Source organism: Thunnus maccoyii, chromosome 2, assembly GCF_910596095.1.
Source record: "Thunnus maccoyii chromosome 2, fThuMac1.1, whole genome shotgun sequence".
NCBI lineage: Eukaryota > Metazoa > Chordata > Actinopteri > Scombriformes > Scombridae > Thunnus > Thunnus maccoyii.
This window is the reverse complement of record NC_056534.1, coordinates 25,309,832-25,332,698: the sequence shown is the minus strand read 5'-3', so window position 1 is coordinate 25,332,698 and position 22,867 is coordinate 25,309,832. Positions and strand designations below refer to the sequence as shown.

General features: G+C 40.5%; 1 protein-coding gene across 1 annotated transcript in view; it reads left to right on the top strand.

Annotated features, from left to right (window-relative positions):
• Positions 1-22,867, top strand: part of rims1b (regulating synaptic membrane exocytosis 1b) — an 80,419-nt gene that overhangs the window by 46,722 nt on the left and 10,830 nt on the right. The window contains exons 5-27 of the mRNA XM_042426981.1: positions 3,429-3,469; positions 3,773-3,883; positions 4,229-4,328; positions 5,556-5,679; positions 6,162-6,208; positions 6,398-6,513; positions 6,645-6,775; positions 6,950-7,121; positions 7,320-7,473; positions 9,717-9,870; positions 11,152-11,268; positions 11,705-11,767; positions 12,269-12,346; positions 14,580-14,699; positions 15,487-15,576; positions 17,533-17,619; positions 18,127-18,201; positions 19,165-19,171; positions 19,594-19,700; positions 20,274-20,380; positions 20,850-20,953; positions 21,086-21,246; positions 21,520-21,672. Coding sequence (XP_042282915.1) covers positions 3,429-3,469; positions 3,773-3,883; positions 4,229-4,328; positions 5,556-5,679; positions 6,162-6,208; positions 6,398-6,513; positions 6,645-6,775; positions 6,950-7,121; positions 7,320-7,473; positions 9,717-9,870; positions 11,152-11,268; positions 11,705-11,767; positions 12,269-12,346; positions 14,580-14,699; positions 15,487-15,576; positions 17,533-17,619; positions 18,127-18,201; positions 19,165-19,171; positions 19,594-19,700; positions 20,274-20,380; positions 20,850-20,953; positions 21,086-21,246; positions 21,520-21,672 — 2,419 coding nt within the window. The remainder of the gene's footprint in view (positions 1-3,428; positions 3,470-3,772; positions 3,884-4,228; positions 4,329-5,555; positions 5,680-6,161; positions 6,209-6,397; positions 6,514-6,644; positions 6,776-6,949; positions 7,122-7,319; positions 7,474-9,716; positions 9,871-11,151; positions 11,269-11,704; positions 11,768-12,268; positions 12,347-14,579; positions 14,700-15,486; positions 15,577-17,532; positions 17,620-18,126; positions 18,202-19,164; positions 19,172-19,593; positions 19,701-20,273; positions 20,381-20,849; positions 20,954-21,085; positions 21,247-21,519; positions 21,673-22,867) is intronic.

Here is a 22,867-nt window from a genome sequence, read left to right as displayed (position 1 = left end):
GCAGATTGACATATACTGCTGTTTTATCACACAAGAGTGTCTTCACTAACAAAGTAAACAGAGTTTCACATGATGACTGCGCTACATAATGAAACCAAAGAAACGCTTGTGCAAAACCTTTTAAAGTTGATGACAGAACAGACTCCTTTCTTACCATTAGCACAAACAAAACAAAAATATCAATTCTGTATGAATGTACATTATTTATTTTTGGTAACATGATGGCATACAGTTAAGTGTTAACGCAGCAAAATTAAAGAACATTTGCTGACACATGCCTTTTAATTGTTCCAAGATTCAAATCTATGACCTTTGGTCTGTCATGATCCCCACCTGTTGAGTAGTCTCCTCCTGTAGAGATGTCTCCTCTCATCTCTAATAATATTTTTATGGACTTATTGTATCGTTTATTTTACTTTACTGCCATTGTGAAGCAGACCTTCAATGTGTTGTGAAAGGTTCGTCATTTTATTTGATATTTTTCTTAGCCTAGCTTGCTAGCATAATTCATACACCTGGTTTAGTTTGGTTTGCTTAGAATAAATTGAACTCAGAACACCTGGTTGATATTAATTACACTGAATGAGTAAATTGTGTTGATAGTAGAAATTATGTTAAAGACAGAAGACAATTTTTTTTTTTTTTTTTTATCAAATTAGCACATGTTGGTATTTAGGGTTTTTTTAGGCCATGTGGAGGAGGAGAGTTGATGGGAGTTCAAGATCATGTGATGTAGAGATTTCTGTTTATGTGATGTTAGAGGCTGTGTGTGGGATTTTGTTCATTTTTGTTCCAGCAAATGGTGAAGTAGCAGATGGAGCAGTGGAGGAGGACACACACACACACACACACACACACACACACACACACACACACACACACACAGAGTATTTATCAAGAACAATACTACATTAATACCTGCAAAGAGCCGATGCTTTGATGTAGCATCAGTTAGAAGAGCAGCCCAGATTCTGTAATCTGCCCAGTGTGTTCATCCTCCAAAACCAAAAATGCCTGTTCAGCAGTTCAAAGTGTGGAGTCAACATTTATCCTCTCAAGCATTCTCAGTGGACTTCAGAAGATTTCAGATTAGCAGCACTACAGTCATGTCTACTCAGACTTTTTTTTCTCCTGATTTCCACTATCTCCATCACTTATGCTCTTATTGGCTAACCTGTCAGATAGAGCAGTCATTTTCCCTTTGGTTCCCACTGAATATTAATATAAATGTTTTTTTGACTTATGGATGTGTTCTTTTTTTCCATTAAGTTTAAGCTCCGTTCACTTCCTTCCTGTTTTCTTTTGCCATGAACTTCAGCTGAATCATTGGCCTCACTCTGTGCCAGGCACGCACATTTCACTTACCTTAAAACTGAAGTTCTTCAAAGTCCCCTGAGAGCCTTTAAATCCCCGTCTGATGTCATTATGCTGTTGTTTTATTCCTGAGGTGGAATACTGGCCATGAATCTCACAGGCTGCTCTGATCTGATGCTGGGCCAGTTACTGTAACTTCCTGTACTTGAGCTGACCATCTGTCAGTGTTAATGAGAGCTGGGATACACTGACAGTCACTGGTGTCTCTGCCCCTGGACAGGCTCTTGCATGAGTGTTTGACAAACCAGCTTGAAGCAAAGTGACTTCATCTGACTATGAATGAAGTTTTTTTTCTCTTTTTTTATATCAGCTCTCCAAGACTGCTTGTGTTGCCTTTTTTCAATACGCTTATTGTATAACTTTTATTTATTTATGGCTGTTTTAACTTCTATTTAACAATTTAATTTAAAAGTGAGGTGTATTCCAAACAATTAAAGTCAGGGAGTTTCATCAGTTATGTAGAAGTTGGAATACTTATGTAACTATGGATCCCCTGCAGCCCTAAGAGATAATTTTTAAAAAAAAATCTTGTATGCACATATTATGTATGTGAGCACTGTACATTACATCATTGAATTTTATAGATAGATTTTTATTATGATTTCATTTAGGGAAGTATATTTGAAGTGTATTTTGCAATTTGCATAAATTAATTGCATTATTGCATTACTTTCCCCCCTCTTTCTTCTTTTCCTTTGTTATTATGTTAATGGATTTTTTTGGGTGTTGAACAAACAGCAAATCCCCTCCTACCTCCCCTGCATGGGACATAAAAGAAAAGGCACAGGTTCTGGAAGTGTAAATACAAAAATGAAGGAAAAAATAGAAATAAACAAAAGTTCTGTCATTTACGATGATGGATTAAAATAGTAATTAAAAATAAAACTGTTTATGAATAAGTGGCAAATCCTATTCCATCTGTCCATGAACCAACAGTGGTAGAATTAGCTGAATCTATCCAATGAGTTCATATGACATAAGGTCCAGTATAGTTGAGCCAGTGTCAAAGTAGTGTCAAAGTTTGTGGAGATGTCCCTCGTCGAGTAATAAGCGTCTTGGTTTCCGACATACCAGCCAGCCTGAGGAGACGGTCCCATACCATGTGTATGAAGTGCCCAGTGTGTCAGGAGGGCAAGATAAACAATGGGAATATAAACCAATGAGGTATCTTATCCAGAGTGCCATATATAGTAGATTCTATGACAAACTTCAAACAAATGAATTGATGATTGGGGGACACCCTGACAACATTACCCTAAACTGTATCCTAATCTTTCTTTTGTCTCATTTGAGACATATCTTTCTCAGTCTTTCATACCTGGAATTGAAGCCTTAGAGCAGGGGTTCTCAAACTTTTTGGGGCCAGGGGCCAGGGTTTTTCCAAGGACCCCTTCATAATCATAACATTGATTAAGCATATGTGTACTACCATTTGTACTGTTAGATGCCATTGGAACTATTTGTATTCTAAAAATTTTCAACCTACATAAATATTTCAGACCTGTGTCATAGTGCTAAAAATAAACATGTTTCAATTTGAATCATGTTAATACCACATATACTTTTAAACAGAGGGTCACTTTATTCAAATTGCATTTGGACTCAACTTCACAGCATTTGTACTCAACCGTTGTCCTCCCAGGTACCTTCTTGCAGAACAGAAAGTCCTCCAAAATGTTCCCTTACCACGGATAGCAAACCAAAACAATCAACTAAGCCGTGCTGGCAATGTCTGTTGATTTGTCCCGCTGAATAGAAAATTTCTCACAGGAACACAATCAATCCAGTAGCTGTGACTGAATATCAACTGAGAGTTCTTCAATTCTCCTCCTCATGGTGTCATTTGAGAGAGGTACAGCCTTCATTTTATTAGCTGCCTTTGTCCCAAGGTGTATTATTTTATTGCACAGCTTGGGGCAAGTAATTTATAGCAAATTATTTCCAATGGGGTCCATGGACCTTAGAGTATGATATAAATTTACTGTACATACCTTTTTCGTGCTGACAGAGACCAAGTAACTATTTTCTCTCAATCTTTCTCTGTCTCCCTGCAGGTGACTGGGACTGTCATCCTCTAGATCCTGCAGTGTGGCATGTAAGTTTCAGCAAAACATGGCAGATTCACAGTTTTTGTATGATGCACTTACATACACCTACATGTAGTCCTCACATGCAGACACATGCAAGTTTCAAAGTGCATGAAACAATGAAACAATGAAACATGAAACAAAAACTGAAACAACAGCATTAATGTGTCACTCCAGGCCCTCTTTACTTCTTTCTTTCTCTTTTTTCTCAACCTGTCCTTCCTTTCCTCCTCTCTGTTTTCCCTTCATTCTTCCCTCCTTTGTTCACCACACCTCCTCATAACTGTCCTCTCTATCTTCTGTCCCTGTAGCATCCAGTTACATGGCAGCCATCCAAAGAGGGTGATCACCTGATTGGACGCATCACGCTAAGCAAGAGGTCTGCCATGCCCCGTGAAGCTGGCTCTCTCCTCGGCTTAAAAGTAAGCAGGGAATCATTCACATTAAGACCTGTGTAAAAACCAAACCTATAAATAATTTGTTAGTGTCTGTTTTAGATTTAGTGGAATGCCAGATGAAGAGAATTTACAGAGAAAACAGATCATGTTAGGAATGAAAACAGGAATAGTAATGCTGTGTAATTCCTGTGAAAGCTGTAGTATACTATTGGATGACATTGAACGCTGAAGAGTATTCCAAGACACCTGTGTGTAGAGTAGTTCCTGTTGAGCAATTACTGCGTCCTGCAGAAAACAGGAAAATGCCATTAAGCCTGCCAACATGTACCTCTTTTCCTTTCCATTCTTTTGTCTCCCCTTTGTGTGCAGGTGGTAGGAGGAAAGATGACAGAGACAGGGAGACTTGGGGCCTTCATCACCAAAGTCAAGAAAGGCAGCCTAGCAGATGTCGTGGGACACCTACGAGCAGGTGCGAATCCCTTGAACATATTGTTCCTAAGCAGAAGATGCTGTAGTACCTTGTGTATACTTGGTTGATAACAGTATAATTGTGAAGCTGACTTTTAAAGTTGAACTGAAACGATCAGAAGTCGGTACATATATCTCTGCTTTTTTTGACTTGTGTAATGTACAAAATTATAATTACTGTAAAGTAGGATTTTAAATTTCATTAATTTTTTACTGTGATATCTCCAGCTACCTTAGTGCTCTCCAGGGGGCATGAATTTGTAGTACTGACTGACAGTGTGGATATGGGATTGGTGCAATATCTTTGTGGGCAGACACAAAAAATAGTTCATAATATCCCTTATCTCTTTACAACATTCAATATTTTGGAGGATCCATTGTGCTGTTAAGTTTGTATTCCATGCAGAAAGAGGAATCTAGCAAACTAACTTCCACTTTTCTAACTTTCTAACATTTGCGCTGATTACCACTTGATGTTACCTTTCGTTCACGTTATGACATCACAAACTGAGTCATCACTTTCAGCACTGTGTTTGTTACACAGTATCCAACGGAGTCTAACTAGTGTTAGTGGTCTCTCTTTCATGGGTCCACATGTGGTGATGGCAAATGACCAGACTGTCAAAACTCACAGCAACAAGTAGCCCTGTCACTACTCCATATGTTACCTTGGGAATTTGATCAAATCTACTGGGAATCTGTGTTAACATAAGCAAACCAGGCTAACTAGCGTCCATTTCAGAAGTGGAGTGTCCATTTTCTGAGTTGAAGCTATTTAGCCTAGATTGCTGGCAAGTCGTCCAAGATGTTGAATGTTATAACGGCTAGATGGCTTAAAGCTGAATGCCAATGCTATGTTGGCTTATTGAAAAAGCGGGAAAACATCTTGCATCAACGTTCATGGCATATGTGGCTTCCATGGTCTGATGACATGGGAAAGGTCCATCTAGTAGCATGAAGCTAAGAAGCTGTGTCCACGAATAAGAAGCTGTTTCCACAAATAAAATTTTAACCTCTTTTGAAAGAAAAATATGCTACCTAGCTGCAGTATCTTTATAGTTTATATTTCCATATATGAAACAGTGAGCAGAATTCAAATTTCAGTGCCACTTTTAAGTTTAAGTTTAATTCTCTGAGAGCACCTACTTTACTTTAGTCTTTGTCAGCAAATGCAATGATGAGCCTCAGGCTGGATCATCACTATGTATGTTGGCCATCTCGGTTCCAGGTGATGAGGTGTTGCAGTGGAATGGGAAGTCGTTGCCAGGAGCAACCAAGAAAGAAGTGTACAATATTATCCTTGAATCCAAGGCTGAGCCTCAAGTGGAAATTGTTGTTTCAAGACCTATCGGGTAAGATAAATATGTGTAATAATGATCATATAAACTACCTGAGTGATGGTTTTATTTTTTTTCTGACAGATACTTTTGATATGTCTCCTTCCTTTATCTAAAAGCTCTATCCACCGAATTATGTCCAAAAACTTCTTGAGAAAAGTGTATAGAGCATATCAGTAAGTAGTGTTGATTTGATGGGTGGTACCCCCTCCCCTCATGCCTTCCTTGAAATCCTGAACATCCAAGACAAATATCCCTCATTCCAGTTATCCTTTTCTCCTTTACTACTCACTATGTTTAAAATGTAAATGTGCATTTGATTGACTGCTTGCTCTTCTTATACCTACCATGTAACTGTTGGTTGACATGAGCCTGCTACTCATTCATTTTTCAAAGATGAATGTTCACTGAAGTCCTGATTGTGTCTTTATATTCCAAGTAGCTTTATGTATGTATAGTAAATTTCAAGTTCAGCAATTCTCTTTTGTTTTTCACAGAGACATCCCAAGAATCCCAGAGTCATCCCACCCTCCTCTAGAATCTAGTAAGTGGTTATGTGGGCAGCTTTATTGCCAATATACTGTATGTTATTACCAGAGTTTATTGTCTATGTAAGTAGGTTCTGAAGAGAAATAAGAGACTCTAGACTTGACGTAATGCTTATTCTTTCTAATCTTGGTAGTGCCTTTTCTTATGGTTTATAACAACATCTGGTGTGCTCTCCATCCTTCAGCAGGCTCCAGTTCCTTTGAGTCACAGAAAATGGACCGTCCTTCTATATCAGTGATGTCCCCTACCAGCCCCGGGACCCTCAGAGACCTTCCTCTGGTACTGCCTGGACAGCTCTCTGTGAGTACCTGGAAGAGAATGGGGAAGGGGCAAGGGAATACATTGGGGATTTGGAGTTGAAATACTATATCACCTCTTGTTGATGTGTATAGATATGGGTATAGGTTCACTTTCTTCACAAATTGTTACAGGTGAAACTGTGGTATGACAAAGTGGGCCATCAGTTGATCGTCAACGTCCTTCAAGCCATAGACCTGCCACCCCGACCAGACGGACGACCTCGGAACCCCTATGTCAAGATGTACTTCCTGCCTGATAGAAGGTGAGGTCATTGTGGGTCCCTTTCATGAGTACCATTGCATGGAGAGCATATTTATTGCCATAAATGTACCATTATCCATACTTGTTATTAAAAAAATACCATCTTAAGGATTAAGTTGAGAGACATGCTCCCCCCTCATGATCTAAACTCTGGGTGTTATGGCCTCTGTTCTAGTGATAAGAGTAAACGACGGACTAAAACAGTGAAGAAGAGCGCCGAGCCCAAGTGGAACCAGACCTTCCTATATCCCCACGTTCACCGACGGGACTTCCGAGAACGCATGCTAGAGATCACTGTCTGGGACCAGCCCAGGGTCCAGGAGGAGGAGAGCGAATTCCTGGGCGAGGTGGGAGACACACCATGTCCAAACATTATCTTCATACTGGTCTAATTTGTCTTCTGTTGCCTTTAAATAACCTTTATTTCTTGGTACTGCAAACATATGGATAATGTAGCTCAACATCAAAAGGTCCAAGAGATTTCAAAACACATAAACCAAACCACAGATAAAGTGTCTACCCTCTCCCTCTCTGTCCTCTCTCAGATCCTGATAGAGCTGGAGACTGCCTTGCTGGATGACATTCCTCATTGGTATAAACTCCAGACGCATGACGTGTCCTCTATACCTCTGCCACAGCCCTCTCCATACCTCCCACGCAGACACGTCCATGGAGACAGCCCCAGCAAGAAACTACAGAGTATGTCCACCTGTACATAGTATATGTACATAAATTCTATGTATATATATTTGTTTGTTCTGTGAACCTACAATAGATCTGAGTGTGTAGTTGTCAACTTTTCCTTTACTGAGCTTCTTATTTTTCGTCTCTCAGTGCGGGAGATGGACACACAGAACCTCTCGACCTTACCCTCTCCTGTGTGTGTGTATGTTGTGTGTACGTGTGTGTGTGTGTGTGCAGGGTCTCATCGCATCATTGATACAGAGTTTGATGATGGTTTGATAGTGACTAAAGGTGGGTGGGGGGCATGGTTACTGAGCATTTCCTTGTAGTAGCCTGTAGGCGTCCAGCACTGGGTGAGAAAGCATCTTCTTGCATCCTCCCTCCATCTGTTTTTCCCAAACCTTCCAACCTCCTTTTGGCTCCACTGTATGTTTTAGAACAAATTGCACCCAAATTAAAATAATTAATCTTTGCTGTATCAGCGAAAGGCAACACTCCAAAGACTTTTGCAATTCATCATATTGCTACCGGAATGCTGATTTTGAATTGCAGTATTGTGGTGTACAGTCTTTATACTGCTGCTGTTTAGCAGTGTACTGTACTTCACTGAGGCTGCAGTGAACAGTTTCTCCTCTTCTGCTGGGCCGTAGAAACACTTGAAGCACTGAGTGCATGTAAGACTGTAGAGCTACAGTAGTTCACTGCCATTCCACTAAGTCTCCTGCCATTCTTCTGCATGTGTCTAGTCCTGCCCCGATGTTGCTTACTTCACTGAAAGGACTTAATGTACAGTAGAAGCTAAATTTGTGTATTATTTGGCAAGTAGAGTCACTACAACTGCTTTGTTGTTTGACTGTTTCTGCTGTGGCTTCATTTCCTGTCACTCAAATGTAGACCTGCCTGTTTTAAGATAGTAATAGATTTTTGGCCTTTTCAAATGCCAGATGGTTGAGGTTAGCGACATGACTGTCAGAAAGTGTACACAATCAGGAAATTATTTGATTTTTTGGATACTGTAAACGGATAAAGATAATAGTTGCTGGTTTCAGAAGTATTTTTCCCCAGTGTGAATTCTCCTTCTTCAGAAACTTCATTTCTGAGAATCTACATTTATGCCAAACTGACATATATAATCATATGTTATGATGGGTGGCTTTAAATATTATAATACTCATGAGCCTCAGCTGCTGTTGCTATGGAGAACAAGCCAGTCAGAGGCATCAGAGGTAGAGAATCAGAGCTTTAGTGAATTCAAAACCAAATGAATTAGAATTTTTGCCCAGAATCCAAAACTGAATTAAATTAAGCTGAAGTTGTAAAACAGTGATATCTTTATCTTCTGCTTGTTGTTAGAGCAGTATGTAACATAAATGCACTTTGGGAGTCACAGTTACTTTTTACTTTTTATCAATGAACCAGATATTGTGTTATTAATTGATACTGATGATTCAATCATGAGAGTTTCATGCCCATCCAAGCCGGGAAATAGCTCCAAATGCTGCTTTATATGGAGAAAATTAGCATGGCTTTTACTTACAGAAGTCTGGACACCTAAAATATTTTTTTGCAAGCGACTCTATCGCACATCTAATTTATTAATTTTGTAATGTGGAGGGCCAAGAATGTTGTAAAATCATCTATCTATCCACACCTTTTTCACATTTTTGAGTCATGAACACACCTGTAGCAAGTATATTAACCCATTACAGCTTCAGTATATATTAACCATAGTAATGCATTTGTTGTATTATCTTTACCATTTCATATCTTCATTATTTTCTACACCACCCTCTTTGCCGCTACAGTGGTTAAATATCCCTGAGTTAAAAATCTGATCTCTCTTATCATCTGGCACTCCATGCAGGTTAAACAACTGTTTAGAGATGCAGGTCTGACAGAAACATTGCGGAAACAGTCAGCTACTCAGGCTAGCTCATATGACTGGCTAACCTGTTTGCTAGCTGGTCATTTGCCTGTAAAACATCCTGATGTGATGTTCTACAGTCTGTAAGAGAATGGCATCTGTAATGGTAGTTAGTAGTACAACGCTCACAACTAGTGCATCCTTATCAAAGGACACACAACTAATGCCTGGATGTGTGTGTGTGTGGGTGTGTTTGTATGTGTGTGTCCATGCTTGTGTGTGTTGTATTCATATGATTCGATGAATCAACAAACATGTTTGTATGAATGTGTGTGTGTGTGTGTGTGTGTGTGATTTTTGCTTTTTTGCCCTTGTATGTGTGTGTGGTGTGTAGGTGCAGAGCGTAACTCCAGGGAGAGAGAGCGAGGCAGTACGCTGGCTGTGCCTGAGCAGCAGCGACCCGTCCAGCACCGCTCCCGCTCGGTGTCTCCTCACAGAGAGGACTCCTGCAGGGCGCGGTCACGACCCGCACATGTGCCCATGCAAAGGTCAGGATCACCTGCCAGCACTACCTGGTGAACTGTCAGTGGAGAGTGTGTTGTCTGTGGTGACAGTAGACTAGTGTAACGTAGTTTATAAGCTCCATACAGCCAGTAAATTCTTAATTTCAATGATCTCAGTGTTGTTTAAAGGTAAATTTACTGTAGCGTCTTAAATATGCATACCAGATTACATTCCCTAGCATCAGACAGTTTTGCTTTTTCATCAGCAGAACAAAGGATGTGTGGTCTACAACAGTGTCAGTGTGTATGTTCATGGTATTGTCGCTCCCTGACTACACTGTATACAATATGTGTCAGAGAATCAGTGTAGCTTGTTAACATGTGCTTATCAAAGCTTTTTAATCTCAATACTTTATGGCTAAATCATCACCAAACACTACAGATCTCTGTTTATGGCTTTTGGTGTGGCAATGTTATTAACTCTTCTGACAGCTGGAAATATGTTAATGTCAGTGTGACTATCATCCTGACATATTAACCATATGTTTAGCTTTGGGTCATCATTGTTAAATTATGTAAGTTTGGACTGAGCAGCCCTGTGATGATACACCCCATGTGAATGCACAGGACTGGTAGACCTAATTCAACTGACAAATTTTTAATTTGTTATTTTTCTATTAGCAATCTCAAGTGCTATGTAGTATCTATCTATTTCTTCCTCCATGTCACACACATCACACATGTGTTGCTTCTGCTGCATTTGATTGTCCATCGGTGAAGCATCCTGCAGAGATCAGTTCATCATAATAGTTATCTTTAGTTGTACCTCTTAATATACATGCATTTATAGACTGGAGTTTACATATTACATGTCAGTCAAAAAGAAGTAGAAGTGGTTTGCTAACATTACATTCAGCTCTGTCACTGTAGCTTATTAAATTACAGTAATGCTCTCACCTCTGATTAGGCCTATTCTTAGTTATTTATTCTTTTTTAGTAGGTTGGAAAGACATATTTTCTTTCATGGATGAATGTAAAATATGTTAACGTACAGTAAAACTTGTTAATTGCTGTCCAATACCAGAGAACCATCAGACAAAGACCAATTATTTGTCACTACAGTTTTTGCCACAGATCAGAAATGATAGTCATTTTGTATAGGTGTGTTGACTGTAGGTTATGTAATTCTAATAACATCATGTTGATGCTGCATTCTCATTCTTAGATAGTCCGAATCACAAACTCTAAATTTAGATATTTTTTACTCTTTCCTAACTCTGTGTATATACCTCTGTTGTACATACATTAATTTGATATTTCCATCAGGAGTCTGGATGAGATCCACCAAAACCGCCACCACTCCCACTCCCCCTCCCGCTACCACGACTCCCACTTGGAGCATCAGCGCTCCGGCGACTCGGACTATGAATACTCTGAGGACAGGTAACCTGTTTTTGGGGTCTCTGGGGGACAGGGGGATGAGGATGTGTTTAAGTTCACTTGGTGATTGGAAATTTGTTGTAAAAAATATGACAAAGAACAAGATGCACACACATTGGATCAGTGCTCCTTGTGGTTCATTCAGTAAGGTAATTAGTGAGCACTTGAATCTTGTTTTGGTTGATAAGTGTGCGTAATGTGCTTTTACAAAACTAATTTCTACTAATACTACTAACAGTGTGAAACTAGTGATTGCAACATACTAAGTTTGTTGTATCATTCTGTACTTTTGAATGCAGACTTGACTGAAATCTCAGAATTATGATTTCCTGGTTTCTCTCATTCATAAATTCACATGCCTGTCTGAGTTGCCATCCTCTTCTGTTGTGTTTTCTCGGGTTGTTTTTCATTTGTTCACCCATCGTCATGGCAATGACAGTGAGGTCCTGGAGATGCACAGGTCTATCCGCGGCGGGAGTGCCGAGTGCCTGCACACAAACAGGTAAAAAGAAAAAAAATGACAACAACCACCATTCAGCTTTATTTTAATACTATATGCCGTTTTATCATCATTTCCATCCTCACTATACTTTAATAATTTAATTTTAACACACTTAATGTTGATATTCTCGATGCAGAGTGTGTTGATTATCTTGAATGTACTGTACATACTGTAGTGTGTATGTCTGCTTTTTTGCAACTGCATGTACACAAAATTGTGTCACATCAGCGTCAAGTACAGTAGTTGCACACTCATAAATTCATATCCGACTCAAAGGCATTCTCTATTGTCTCATAAAAACCCACACAACACACCGATCACTCTGTGAGGGGATTAGAGAGCCGCTCGGTGGCTGACCTCAAAGAAGGCAAAGCTCTTTTTGATTAATTTCTTTTATTTTTTGCATTTGATGTGGTCACTCTCAGCAGTTGTATACTTTTCCCACCTTGTTTTTTTTTTCTTGTCTTGCTTTACGTGCATGATCTCCACCTATACGACCAGGGGCGTAGGTAGATACAGCAACACACTCCCCCCCAAAATGCCCCTGTTAGTAAATGGTATCCATAAAGACATTTACAGGTAAGCGTTTAGCTTGAAAGGCAGTCTTGCGTACCCTTTTCTGTTCCTGTCCAGCTTTCCCAGATTCATTTGTGGAGTTGGTGGGCCATTTTGTTGCGGCAGTGTTCGACGCAATAAATGCCCATGTCTCCCAGACCACTGTGCTGCTTGTGCTTGCTATGGTCGGAGTGTGTGCCTAGTTGCTTTGTCATGGAGCTGCTTTAACTAACTAAATAGTATGTGTTGCTTTTTCCCTCTGTACTGTATCTTTCAGTCCTTTGAAGGAAAATACCTATGCTTTTACATGTTGTTGCCCATTAAATACAAATCACATATATGTCTATATATCAATATATACCTCTATACATCACTTCTGGACATTTTTCAAAACATAGGAGAGGTTTTTAGACTGATTCTAGGTTGCAGTGAAAACAGGAAGTCATTGGTGCAGTCAGGGGAGCTCTTTTATTTGGATTTTGAGAGACAAATGCCAATAAAGCTTTGCATTCAAAAGCAATGTTGTCAGATAGTCTAACCCGCAGGCTAAACAACAAGCAAACATGGACATTGTGAAGATTATAATGAGAATTTGGTCACTTCTTTTTAATGGTTAACTGAATCTCAAGGCCAGGATGTTGAGTGTCCCAGAATGCAACAACAAGGAAACATTTTGACACGTACTGATCACCACCACATTTCAAGTGTAGTTGGTTACTAGTCAGGCTAGAGGCATGGCTAGACGGTAGACCAACCAACTCTACATGTAGGTCAGTCAGTTGGTCCACCACTTTGGTCCAGACTGAACAACAATTAGATGGATTGTCATGAAATTTGGTACAGATATTCATGCTCCCCTCATCATAAAAAATCACTTTGTCCATACCTTTGGTTTATGACCGAATACCTGCCAAACTAATGGCATTCCCATCACCCTCATCTGTACTTGTGTGTTTAGTGCTAATTAGCATGCTAGCACACTTGTGATGGTTAATATGGTAAACATATCTGCTAAACATCAGCATGTTAACCTTTTGATTGTGACCGTATTAGCATGCTGATACTAGCATTTAGCTCAAAGCACCACTGTGACCAAGTACAGCCAAACAGAGCCGCTAGCATAAATGTAGACTCTTGAGGAGAACTACAGCATCTGGAAAACAGGTGTATGATGTCTTCTGTGGCTTTAAAGGAGACCACACATTTATAACAAAAAGCCTGTGTTACAAACTATACTGTGGAGTTTGGAAGACATAGAGAGATTTACCCATATTAAGGACCAATAGTTGGGATATCGTTGCCTCTGCTTCACCATATTTGACTATGAAAGTGCAATTTTAAATCACTGCAGTACCCCTCTAACTGAATGGATAATAATGCCTGCCTGGAAATCAGTCTAAAACTTATACAAGTAATGTAAAGAATCTGTGAGTTGCAGTTAATGAGCTATAACATGTAAAACTATTAGTATTGTCTTTTAATATCAAATGTTGATCTTTAGCATCATAATTTGCACCAGATTACTCAGAGCACATTTACATGTAGAAAACACATTCTCACTCTTTTTGCTACCTCTGTAGCAGCATTTAAAAAAACATGCACATCATCTGTCAGATTTACTGTAATATCTCATCCCTAGCCACATGACCACTGGACAGACAGACCTACATAAGTAATTTCCTCCATTTCTCTTTCTCTGCTTTAATCCATTTTGTGGCACTCCTATACATTTGATAGATGTAGCTTGGTTTTTCTCACCACGTGCAGTCTCGATGGCTTTAGATCTTTAGATTGTGTTATATAATCTGCATTACATGTAATCTCCCCATATGTGTGTGTAGGGTCAATCCACAGGGAGGGCAAGAGGAACTCTCTCTATACTCTTACATAATGAATTCCTCATGCTGAGGTCACAGCAGGATGTGCTTCATCTCATGTGTTCATTAAGTCATTTGCTCTGTGTGGTGTTTCTGGTGATCACCAGCATCCCGATACAGATTTATAATGTAAACTGTGAACAGGAAGTTGAGAAGGAAACCATATTTTATGTTACACCATGATATGAATGTCGCTTCGCTGTCTCTTCTGATCATTTTGCATGAAGCCTGCTTAGTTTCACTCTTGTGCTCCCTCCCCAACCTTCACTTATTTTGTCTCTGCTTATTTCTGTCAGTTGCATGTGTCATTTTGTTTTTCCTTTGCCTTCCTTTGCACGCGGGTCTCTCCCGCTTGTCGTGGGCGGGGCACTGGCGTACAGCTCCACCCTTCCCGCATGCCTAAAGAACAAGCCACCCCACAGGCAAGAAGGGGGCAGCACCATGCCTCGTAGCATCCTTACACACCGTGTGCTCAGGTTCACTGATGAGGTCACGGTTAGGTAAGAACACACCCATCCCCTTGTCCTCTCGCCACCCCAAAACATTTTCTTTCCTCCTTTTTCGGGTGACAACACACCATGGAGGCTTAAGCATGCACTGGCAAACGCAGAGCATTAAACAACCACTAAACTCCTAAGCCCTTGTTGCCATGTGAGGCATTTGGCCTGAAACGTTATATGCAATGTCATGCGATGGCACGCAGCCAACCATCTGTTGAAAGTAACTGTTGTCACAGAGCAGCATGACGTGACAAACGACAAACATACAGCTGTGAGCATATGCAGCAGAGAGTAAAGTGAGTGCTGGCTGCTCTCCTTTCCTCCTCACTCATTCACTCCCTCAATCCACACTTACAAGCAGTTCCCTCTTCCACTTAGACCTGGTTCCCATGGCAACCCACCAACCTTCCATTTGAGTGGTCTCACAGTGTATGGCCGCGAGGAATGACTGGCTATGATAAATGGAGATACAGCATCAGAGCCATTACATGTTACTGCACTGTCTGATGGCCCTCCTTATTCTCTCTTTGTCTCTCCCTCTTTCTCTCTATCTACTCCTGCCTCTCTTTTTTCACATTACCCCTCATAATCCTTCTTTTTCGGTCTTTATCTGTATTTTCTTTTGTCTGCCTCCCACTCACTACCTTTTTGTTCTCATTCTCTCACATTCTTCACAATCTCTTCTTCCCGTCACCTCTCCTTGCATCCTCTGTCCTTGTACATCTTGTCTCCATCTCTGTTTCTCCTCTTCTATACCTCTCTCTGCTGCCACGTTGTGGCGGTGCAGCGACCTGCAGCCATCGTTGGACAGAGTGAGGAGTGCCAGCACCACTTGTCTGAGACCAGACACCAACTTTCACTCCCCTGACAGAGACAGGTATAAAAAAAGAAGAAAAACATGCCTGTTTGTACACCAAACCACATTCATTCACACATTTTAATGGATCAAGTGAATGTCATTTGCACATTTGCACACATTATGATAAGTTATTGTAAAGATGAATACAGACACAATCATCATAGACTCTTGAAGTTGTCTTCGGTCACAGATTCTAAATCAGTATTTTTCTGGACTGCATGATTAAATGATTCAACATTTTGGGTTTAGGATGCTGCATGTTTTCACTCCAGTTCATGTCATGTGTCTCATCCACACATAAAAAACATAAAACACATCTACCTGCTGTTTAGAATGTGCACTCTGAAATAAATAAATAAATAAATAATAATAATAGTAATAATAATAATAATAATAATAATACATTTAATTTGTACTTCACTTTTCATAGTGAAACTCAAAGTGGTATGGTATTAATAACAGAAGACACAACATAAAGAAAATAATAATAAGAGTTAAGATAAAAAAGCCTTCCTGAATAGAAAGGCTTTTAGGCCTTTTTTAAAAGAGTCTAGGGTCGGTGCTGTCCTCAGATGGTTAGGAAGGCTGTTCCACAAGCGTGGTGCAGCAGAGTGGAAGGCTTGATCCCCCCTACTGTGGAGCTTAGTACTGGGGGCCTGGAAGAGCAAGCTGCTGGCAGATCTGAGGGTGCAGGTGGAGGTTTGTAGTATGATCAGTTCCTGTAGATAGGGAGGCGCATGTCCTTTGATGGATTTGTATGTTAGTAGCAGGACTTTATAGGCAATCCCGAAGGAGACAGGGAGCCAGTGCAATGAAAACAGAATTGGTGTTATATGTTTGTGTTTCCACACATCTCATCAGAATACTGGCAGCGTTGTTCTGAACATAGTGGAGCTTCTGGATGCTCCTGCCAGGGATCCCTGTGAAGAGCACATTTGGGTAGTCCAGTCTACAGATGATAAAGACATGGACAAGTTTCTCTGCATCTGACAGAGTTAGAGAGGGGCGGAGTTTAGAGATGTTTTTGAGATGGTAGAAAGAGGTTTTGCATGTCTTATATGGTCATCAAAAGTCAGCTGAGGGTCAAACCTAAGACCCAGATAAATGACTGAGGAGCAAAGGGGGATATCCTGGCCCTCAAAGGTGAGATGACTGGGGGATGACTGAATCTGGTGTGGAGTGCCAATAAAGAGAGCTTCAGTTTTTCTGTTATTTATTTTGAGGAAATTTAATTTAATTTAACTGGAGGAAAGGACATCAGAGAGCGGATGTTGTTGACCTTGGCTCTGAAAAAGTCATGAAGCTGTTACATCACTGTTTTATAATCTCAATTGGGGAAGATGATTGTGGCTTCAGGAAATGATTTATGGTGGGAAAAAAAAAATGCTTAGTCTGTCTTTAATTTCAAAGACAGAAAATAAACCAGCAGTGTTCAGCACTGTATACTCCAACAGCAGAGGCAGTCTGAACAATGACTGACAAGGTTATAGAGCCGACAGGAGGGTTGGCTGAGTGCATATGGCATGTGTATTTTGGGAAATACGGAGATTTAGGTGAGAAGATTGATACAACTCATGTCTGTGAGAGTGGTATCAATCTTCTTATCTAACTCTCAGCAAGAAAGCATCAAGGTTCATTCCCACGATGTTATATCTTGTTTGTAAGTGCTCATAGCAGACATTTTGACTTGTCAAAGCAGGAAAAGCGCAGGTGTAAATAATAACACTAACGTAAAACACTTAACCTGTGCTTTTCCTGCTTTGACAAGTCAAAATGTCTGCCATGAAAAGAGTCTATGCTCAGATTTCTAACCTGACTTGGATTAAAAGCCTGCGTCAGGTCGAGGTGAATTGTTTTGTCAGATGTTATGAAGTCAAAGTGCATTCACAGTAACACAGCCTTGACTGTCCCTTTACGCACTAACAACCTCTCCCATTGTTCCTACCTCGGGATGCTCCTCCTCCCACCCCTCAGCCCCTCTAGGTGCTCCAACTCTTTGCCCCGCAAGACTCCCCCAAGACCCAGGATCTTAGTAGAACATGTGGCCCTTGAGGAAGACAGGTACCAGGCGTGCCCACTTTAAAAACACGCACTCCGGCTCTGCTTTCCTGCTTATACCCTCCTGACCCCCCCACACGCTGAAGCCTATCCTGTAGCGTAGAGCTCACCCTGTAGATGATAGCATTGCACAAATCTTGTGATCAGCACTGTTTCTTTCCATTTTCCTGTAAATATTTGTGGTCTAAGGCTGTGTAAACCCTCTGTTACTCTGCACCTGCTCTTTCTGCTGTGCACCTGTGAATTTCTCCACTTCTGGCTTGGAAGCACTTTCTTTGCTGTGATATAGTTGCTGGCGGGGAAAAAAAAAAAGTTTGTGGAATGTGCATTACTTATACTGCTATTTTGCTTTTACAAACCACAAAAAACAAACCGTAAAGTCTTAATGTGAGCTGTTTACATTGTATCCAACATATCAGTCAATATTCAGTTTTCAGTTGTACCACTTGCCATTCTCCATCTCGTGTTTGTTTTTTCTTCCTCTCTGTGTGTGTGTGTGGTTGCTGTTAGTCAAAACAGGCAGTGTAGCAATTCATCAAGTCCAAACTGTCTAAGGGGCAGCAAAAAAAGCCTGGAGGGGGACAGGTAAGATCATTCATTCACTCACTCACCTTATTTCATCTCCTCTCATTACTGTCACCTCTTTTCTTCTCTCTGGAGCAATATGATATTTTGTTTTGTTTTTTCAGTCACAGCTTGTGCAGTATGTAGCCATGAATGCTAGCTGAAAATCAAAAAAGCTTTCTGCCATGAAGAAAAACTTTATGAACACGCTACAGGTCACTGTCCAGTGTTTGTGATGAGGATGATTTAATTTAATTTTTATACTTTTTTGTCAATAAGACTTTTTTGTTTACTATTGTGCATGTGGTTGTTTTTTCTTCTTTTTTGTGTGTGATTCCACATTACTAATTGAAGTTTGCTGTCAATCTACAGTAGATGTTTCAGTGTTAGGCTGGTGGTTTACATGGCTGGAGTGGAGCTACGTTCACTACAAAAACTCTACCTGTTAAAGGAATAGTTTGATATTTTGGGAACATATTTGCTTTCTTGCCAAGAGTTAGAGAAGAAGAAAGATACCACTCTCATATCTGTGCACCAAATATGAAGCTACAGCCAGCAGCCTGTTAGCTTAGCTTAGCACTGGAAACAGGATGAATATGAAACTATTGTACAGCCAGCAGCTGTCTAACTAAACTTAGCATTAAGACTAGAAACAGGGGGAAACAGCTAGCCTGCTGCTGTTTCTTGACTTTTAATGCTGTCCAAAGGTATCAAAAATCTGCTGTCAGTAGCCTCATACTTGCTAGTGTATGGATCTGAGAGTGGTATCAATTTTTCATCTTTATTTTGGCAAGAAAATGAATGTGTGTTTCCCAAAATGTCAAACTATTCCTTTTATTTCTTTTCACTATGGACTCCTTCACAGATTAAACAGTATTACACACAGGGCCCCGACAAGAGCAACATTTGTTGTTATTTTCATTTGATTTAATTCTGCTGTATTAAGGTGTTATATTTTCATTTCTTTTTATTTGCTGATGACAGTCGCATCCAGCCTGTTATGGATATTCCATAACTGACCAGGACAACAGAATGTCAAGCTGTACTCTTCTGTTCTCTCAAACAGAAGATAACACATGTTATTTAATAAACCAGGAGCCTCACAGGCGAACCAAGGCCAGAATGCAGGTCATCATCAGACGCAACAAGACAAACCAAAGATACAGATTTAGGTCATAGGTTTATGATTCGGAACTGACGAACTAGTTTCTATGATTGGCTTAAAGGCTGGTTTTGGACTGTGAGGGCAGACGAGTTTGGGGACACCGTACGAACAGGAGGTGTCCCTTGAGTCGCTCTCCCTTGCAAGGTTCTTCATTAAAGTTTTCCCAGAATCATCATACGAAGTTTGGTTTGGTCTTCTCTTCTTCAAACTGACAACTGCCAGTGCATCAGCTCCGAAAATCCACAACACAGCCCACCTCTATCCTGAGGGGCAGTAGGGGGAGAGGGGGCCCACTGAGGCCCTTTGGCCAGACAGCCCTGGCAGGGTCCTCTACTAACTCGCCACGGCCAGACAGGTGCATGCTATTGCCAGCAGTATGCCTCTACTCCTCCGTGTGCTGATTTCCTCTCTGTAACATTGAGTGTAGTAACCCTGTATGCACTAGTACCAAATGTACACACCATGTCCCAAAATGATCTGAAAGCTCCATTTTCAGACATGAAAACATCAAAAATATGTCAACAGTGATGTATGAAGTTTTTGTGAGAGCTGTGTGGATGCAAATATTTAAATATTTCGATCCAGATGTGAAGCTGTAGATATAAATATTTACTGTATATATGTACCCTCTCTCCATGTTAACATTTTATGTTAATATGTTATGCTGGGATATGTATAAATACTGGAATACTGTGCATACTGTATGTAATCACACTCAGTGCTCCTCCTTTACTTCTCCTGCACCTTTACTGATGATTGTGATCCAATCCTCTTCCAACTTGACCTTTGACCTTTAATGCCGGACATCAGTTTGTTGATTCTGTGATTCAGTTTTGGGGTGCACCTCATTTAGTGATGAATGGATTTGTAGTAATGTTGTTATTTCTTCTTTCCCATTTCTTTGTGTCTTTATGTTGTTGTATGTCAGAGCACACCCTCATTGCAGCCCCTCTTCTCCAACGGGGACTCCCTCATCAGGTCGCAGGGGCAGGCAGCTGCCGCAGCTCCCTGCAAAAAGCAGCAGCATAGAGCAAGGTACGTTCTGTGTATGCAAGGGCATAGACTTGGAGTCAGAGAGAGTGGGGAGCAGAATGAAGTCATTGGTCATCAGACATTGTAGTAAATAATGGGTGACAAATTAAAGGAAAAACTTGTAAAGGTCTGCTTGACCCCCACAGTGAGGGGATCTGGTGGCTCTGTTATGCTGTGTATGTAAATACAGCAGGCAATGACTTTTAATGACTGAATTAAATCTTTAGTCACCAAAAATGGACTCTTGTCTCAAGAACACTCCCTTTTGCTTTTTTAGTTTTGTGTCTCCTAGCATTCATCAAATGGACACTTGATGTACTATCAGTGCACATCATGCTCCATCTAGTGTCAGGAACCAGATCCTGCATCTTCAGGACATTCCCTATAGTCTCTCATTGGAATACACCAGTGTTACTCATGTTTTGTGTTTTCATTTTCTATTTTTCTCTCACTCATTTTGTATCCGTCTCAGCTCTTGCAGTAGAGGAGCGAGCCCGACAGCTGCAGATGAAAGTACATTCCTACCGGCCTTCAGCTTCCCATGACCCCGAGACGGACCTCAAGACCAAACGGGAGGTCAGCATCCATCTGCTCTAAAATCCCTCCACCTGCACTCAATTAATGATGTGTATGTTGACTTTTCTATCCTCAACTTAAGCAAAATGATCATCTCCCTCCTACCCTCCACCTCCTCGTCTCTGTCTGTAGATGTACGCAGAACAGAGGCGCAGCAGCGACAACATGTCGGCAAGATCGTCAGACAGTGATATGAGTGACGTGTCAGCTCTCTCCCGTGCCAGCAGTGCCTCCCGCCTCAGTAGCACCAGCTACATGTCTATCCAATCAGAACGACCCGGGGGACGACTCAGGTCAGTCTTCATTGGCTAGTCATATGTTCTATTTAAATATTAAGGGTGCTTTGATTGTCAGCCAGTCTCTTCTCTCTTAATTACACTTAGTTTTGTTTGTTTTATGCATGCTTATCACTGTGTGTCTTGTTTTTTTTCCTGCATGCCAACCGCTGCGTGTTTCTGTCCATCTGCATGCTCTGTCTCCTCTATACTCTCTCTCTCTCTCTCTCACACACACACACACATACACACAAAACAATGAATGGTGGAATCAAAATAAACTGACCTCAGGTCCAAGTCATTAGAGGAGGAGAAGAAGGACAGGAGGATCTCATGGGGGGTGAATGGAGAGGAGGCGAGGAGGAGGGCAGCAGGAAAGAGACGTTTCTCTGAGGAGTTGAAGCGCAGGAGACACACTGTAGCTGGAGACACGAGGGAGTCCAGGTAAAGATCGATGGATCCCAAATGGTGAATTCACTGATGATGGCAGACGATCCATCTCCTCACTGTACAAGCAGCCCCTCATTCCCAAGATAGAATCCCTCAATCCCCATTCCTTTAAGACAACAGCAAGCAATGGAAACTTTTTAAGGTAGCGATTATAGACAATTCCTTATTGATCACTACAGGGAAGTTATTCTGTTTGTGCTGGGACCCTCTATAAGGAGGTCAGAGGTTAGCTCAGTGTCTTGCTCAAGGACACAGGAGTAGGGTGGAAGGAAGATGTTGCTGCTTATTATTAGGTGCAATTAGCTTATTCACGTTGCGATATCTGGTTGAACAGAATCAGTCGATTATATTTTGGACCCATCCACTCATTCAAAAACATTCTCATTATGTTACCTGCACTCATAGTCATCATAATTCCACCATGATAGTTTACGATTAAAGGGGCACTTCACCGATTTTACACATCAAGATCAGTTTACTTTTCATAAGGAGCCTATGAAAACAGTTTAATGTCTTCTGTGTTTCTGGAGGAGCTCCCTTAACTCTGAGAAAATAACTCTGATGATATCTTGATGTCTCAAGACCAAGAAACTAAACTTGGGCAGAGGCAATCAAGCTGCTTTATATTGAACAATACTGGAACATAAAATTAGGATATCTTACCCAAATCTGACCATTCCTTTTTAAATCTGTCTTCCACAATCCCCCAACTTCAAGGTGGGGGCAACACCAAATTGCTATAGAACCCCTATGAGAAACAGCATTGTTGTAACTGTAATAAAAATGTAAACAACACTGAAATATGCTGAAACTACATTAAAAGTCTTTTCTATAATTAAAATTACTTAGAAAATTTCTTCAAAACATTAACATCCATTGTTTTCAGATTTGAATTTTGTTTATATGCAACACAAAATTGAGACTGAATTTTAGAAATCAGAGGTCAAATTTAAAAAAAAAAACTCTTTAAAAATTTTTTGAAAAAATTGCTAAATAGCTAACAAAAATACTAGAATTCAAAATTGAATAACTACTAAATAAAAACTATACATCTGCAAAATGAAAGACTGAACTAAAACTAGTAGAGCTGAAATATGCATTTAAAAAGTAGATTTAAAAAAAATCCTCACATTCTCCTCACGTGCACACACACATACACACACACACACACACACACACACATCCCTGG